At 51.2% G+C, this 5,000-nt stretch overlaps 1 protein-coding gene across 3 annotated transcripts in view; it reads left to right on the forward strand.

Annotated features, from left to right (window-relative positions):
• eea1 (early endosome antigen 1) overlaps positions 1 to 5,000 on the forward strand; it is a 26,592-nt gene that overhangs the window by 9,942 nt on the left and 11,650 nt on the right. For all 3 annotated transcript variants that reach the window (XM_031564275.1, XM_012825049.2, XM_031564276.2), the window contains 5 exons: positions 786 to 935; positions 1,204 to 1,323; positions 1,872 to 2,075; positions 2,904 to 3,104; positions 4,335 to 4,448. In XM_031564275.1, coding sequence (XP_031420135.1) covers positions 786 to 935; positions 1,204 to 1,323; positions 1,872 to 2,075; positions 2,904 to 3,104; positions 4,335 to 4,448 — 789 coding nt within the window. The remainder of the gene's footprint in view (positions 1 to 785; positions 936 to 1,203; positions 1,324 to 1,871; positions 2,076 to 2,903; positions 3,105 to 4,334; positions 4,449 to 5,000) is intronic.

Here is a 5,000-nt window from a genome sequence, read left to right on the forward strand (position 1 = left end):
CAGAACAGCGTAATGTAGTCCAGCCAGGTCCTAAGCTGGAAGGTGTTTAGAGTGGCATTTCATTTGGGGCCCTAAAAGAGATATGCCATCTGCCTGCCTGCCTGCCTGCCAGCCTGGCAGCCTCGTCCTCCAGCAGCCACAAGCTCCCTCTGTTGGAGGCAACAACTCCTGGCCTTCCAGCACCGAGAAGTGGACACAAAGCCTTTAATCTCCCTCAGTCTCTGAGTTTTCATTTGGTCTGCCAAAAGCGAACAGTAGACCCAGAACCATCTAATGCTGTGTTCAGATAGGCTGCTCCACAGTGCCAAGTCGGGAAGCAGAGATGGATCCTTAAGTCAGGTTTTTTCTCAGGCATGGCTGGAATGTGGCATTCCTCAGCGCTGGCTGGAGCTGAGCAGACAAGGTAATGCTTTCATTCAGGACCTCTGTGGAGCCCCACTGATTTTCTCCGCCTGTTAAGAGGCTCTGCTGCGTCTTGCTTTCAGACGTTATCTTTGGAAAGTCCCTGCGCTCACATGCTTTCCTGTCTCCAGACGGCATGGGGATAACTGTGTGTGTTCCTGTAGACGTTTTCTCCCTCAGATACAGTAACAGGCCTCCGTGACCCCCCCCCCCCCCCCCCCCCCCATGTGGAGGCAGTCAGGTGTAAAGTCATTTTCTGTTCTCTGAGCTCTGAGCAAATTTCACCTCCAAACTCTTGTGTGCTCATGTGTGTGTGTCTATTTGCGTGTGTGTCTATTTGTGTGTGTGTGTGTGTGTGTGTGTGTGTGTGTGTGTGTGTGTAGCTGCACACTAAGCTGCTGGAGGCGGAGCGTCAGCTGGGGGAGCTGCAGGGCCGTCTGAAGGAGCAGCGGCAGCTCTCTGGGGAGAAGCTGAAGGACCGCGAGCAGCAGGCCACCGACCTGCAACTCAAGCTCTCCCGCTCTGAGGAGCAGGTAGGACCACAGCAGCAGCTGCACGGCCGGGGTCACACTGCCACCCTCACCTGGATGGGGGTGAAGTGGTGGGGGTGGGGAGTTCAACAGAGTGCAACAGAGGCCTGCCGTGTAAAGGGGTACACAGTGAAAGAACACAACAGATGAAAATGCAGGTCATATTCATATGTTGGTTTTCCATGGTTACAAAGTGTGTGTGTGTGTGTGTGTGTGTGTGTGTGTGTGTGTGTGTGTGTGTGTGTGTGTGTGTGTGTGTGTGTGTGTTTAGCTGAAGGAGAATGCTACTAAGACCACAGAGCTGCAGCACCAGCTGGAGAAAGCCAAACAACAACACCAGGAGCTGCAGACGCTCCAACAGGGCACCAATAGCAAACTGAGGGAGGCCCAGGTAATGCAGCTGTCTACATGATTTTTACTGGCCTCCGTTAACAGCAACGCTTTTGTTTTAGGAGTAACAATCGCTGTTACTCAGTGCACGTTTCAAGGACAGTTCAACCGTTAATACCTCTGCTAATGAGCTTATGTCTTCACCCGTGTCCGTTTGTTTGTTTGTTTGTTTGTTTGTTTGTTAGTTTGTTAGTTAGTTGGTTTGTCTGATAACAGGATAACGTAAAAACTACCGGCCTGATTTTCATTAAAACTTGGTGGGCCAGTACAGCAAAAGCCAAGGAAGAATCCATTACATGTCGGAGTGGATCTGACTCATGGGCCACCATCATGAATGTAGTTTCGCTTTCGCTAGCATTGCAAGATACGGGCGCCTGCACAAATTTAGTTTTGCTTTCGCTAACATTGCAAGATAAGGCAGGGAGGGGTCTGCACTCTGCTGCCATTCTAGTGCGGAATACAGCAGAATAGGCCATTCTGAGTATCTGATGTAAGTTGATACAGTATCCTCTTCCCCCCCCCCCCCCCCCCCCCCCCCCCCCCCTGCAGAATGACCTGGAGCAGGTTCTGCGTCAGATTGGGGATAAGGACCAGAAGATCCAGAACCTGGAGGCCCTGCTGCAGAAGAGCCGAGACAGCGTGAGCCAGCTGGAGACGGAGAGGGAGGACCTGTGTGCCAAGATCCAGGCCGGCCAGGGTGAGACGGCCCTACTGAACCAGCTGCACGAGAAGAACCACACACTGCAGGAGCAGGTGGGCCTCCAGTCTACACACACACCTTCATAGACACGCTGGAGCACACACACACACACACACACACACACACACACACACACACACACACACACACACACACACACACACACACACACACACACACACACCACTCACATAGACACGCTGGAGCACTCACACACACACACACACACACACACCACTCACATAGACACGCTGGAGCACTCACACACACCACTCACACACACCACTCACATAGACACGCTGGAGCACACACACACACACACCACTCGCATAGACACGCTGGGGCACTCACACACACCACTCACACACACCACTCACATAGACACGCTGGAGCAGTCACACACACACCACTCACACACACACACACACCACTCACACACACCACTCACATAGACACACTGGAGCACTCACACACACACACACACACACACCACTCACATAGACACACTGGAGCACTCACACACACACCACTCACACACACCACTCACATAGACACATTAGCACACATACATACAAACAAATGTTTCATGCAACAGCTATGTCAAAACAGCTATGTCGCACATCATGGCAAATTGACATTTAGTGTGCTTGCACATACACAGATGTCAGTATTCAACAGAACACCCACAGACAGAATGAATCATTTCTCTATAATGAAGATGTATTAATCCACCCAGCCGGCACATCCTGGCTTCAGTCAGTGTATTTGAAAATTGGTAAAACTATTACACACTCATCTTGTATGAAAAAGTATTAGAGAGTGAAGTTTAGCACTTCCTCTGTGCTTCTATACCTGGCATGAGTGCCTGTCCTCTCCCACAGATGGCCCATCTGGCAGAGAAGCTGAAGAATCAGTCCGAGAGCCACAAGCAGGCGCAGGAGAACCTGCACGAGCAGGTGCAGGAGCAGAAGACGGCCATGCGCACGCTGCAGGACCGCTGCCAGGCGCTGGACGGCTCCAACGGCGAGCTCACCTCGCAGCTCAGCGACAGCCGTGAGAGGGTGGCCCAGCTGGACACGCAGGTGGGCATGTGCTGGAGCTCTCAGGGGACTTAGAGACACACAGACGCACACCTGTCACTTCACTTAGCCAGACACATAGGCTGACATGGTAGTAAAGGTGTCAGTGCTGCGAAACACACACACACACACACACACACACACACACACACACACACACACACACACACACACACACACACACCTGTCATTTCAGATGTCAGATGACGTGCATGCTCAGATAGAGTACATCTGTCAGGTCAATTATTGTTACACACATGCCTAGTTAGCCTATTGTTAGACAGACACACACACACACACACACACACACACACGCAATGTTGTCACTCTTTCCAGGTGAACATCGAGATCCCTACACGGTACATCCACCAAGGCAGGACATGTCTAGTGCCACACCCATACACACTCTCCCTCACTCATCTACTGTCTGTTGATCCACCCAACAGATGCCCATATACTTCTCCATTCAGCCTCTCAGACATACGAACACATCTCGCAAACCTTTCCACATAAAGTAAAGCATCTTGTATCAGTCCCTCCTACTAGACCCCAGGCGCCCTCTCACTCACACACGTAGCACACTGAAGCGGTGGCCGTGAGCACTTTCACGACGCGCTCACGGTCACGTCGGGACTGATACCCTGGCCCAGTGCTGTTCACTCGTCAAGAGCTTTAATCTCCATAAGCAAGACATGATGGAAGCAGATCAGCTGAGGCTTCAGTGGAGCTTTCATGTCTGTAATCACGCGAGCAGATAAGAGTCTGCTGTAACGGGAGAACTGCTTTCATATTAAGGGCTGTCCGGCGGCCAGGGGTCAGATGAGGACGCGCTCAGCGGCAAATGGAAGAGCTTCTAACCATAATGAGATCTAATTGGCTGCAGTGGAAGAGCTTCTAACCATAATGAGATCTAATTGGTTGCAATTTCAGTTTCCATGTCATGGTGCTGAATTCAGGCACCTGTGTATAAATTAAGTCTTATTTGCTGGTTTATAGTTTTTGCTTCCTTTTTTTGGTTGTGATGAATCAATGTAGCGCCACCGTCAGGCGGTTTGGGTCGTCTCTGGGCACAACATCTGAAGTATAAAACCACTCTGTATAAACAAAGCCTGCCTTGCTTGCCATAGTAACAGTCTAGTAAAACGAATAGTCTGTATGTATGCGTGGAGATGCAGCTGTGGGCTTATGACACTGTGCTTTGTAACAACCCCCCCCACCCCCCCCTTCCCACAGCTGAAAGCCAAGACAGAGATGCTGCTATCTGCCGAGGCGGCCAAGAGCGCCCAGAGAGCTGACCTCCAGAACCACCTGGAGACGGCCCAGCATGCACTGCAGGACAAGCAGCAGGTGAGCTTTGACCTCCTAGCGCAGCAACAGCTGGGTCTGTCTCAACACAAACCCTACCAACCAGCCAATTAGCCCACTAGCCCTGTGTGTGTGTGTGTGTGTGTGTGTGTGTGTGTGTGTGTGTGTGTGTGTGTGTGTGTGTGTGTGTGTGTGTGTGTGTGTGTGTGTCCTCTGTGCTTCCCTGGCAGGGGCCGTTTTTGTTTGTGTCTGATTGCTGGGTTGTTTGCACTGGCCTGCTGTGCTCTTTGTATGTTTTCATCATCTGTGTCTGGAAGTGCTTTGTGCTCGTGTCTGACTGCTGCATCTGTGTGCCGAGCCTGAGTGTGAGTGAGCCAAGCGCAGCTGGAGCAGCAGTGTATTGTCAGAACTGTGAGGTCTGTGTGTGACCACGTTGGTGTGGGGATAGCACGTGCCGTCCCAAGTGTGTGCTGAAAAGACTAAGATCATTAGTTTCAGTGACACCCCTACAACTGCACTTGCATGAAGCCACAATATTGTTGTCCTGTTTTGTGTATGTACATATCTGAATGTAGTGTGTGTGTGTGTGTGTGT

Source organism: Clupea harengus, chromosome 3, assembly GCF_900700415.2.
Source record: "Clupea harengus chromosome 3, Ch_v2.0.2, whole genome shotgun sequence".
NCBI classification, from domain to species: Eukaryota; Metazoa; Chordata; class Actinopteri; order Clupeiformes; family Clupeidae; genus Clupea; species Clupea harengus.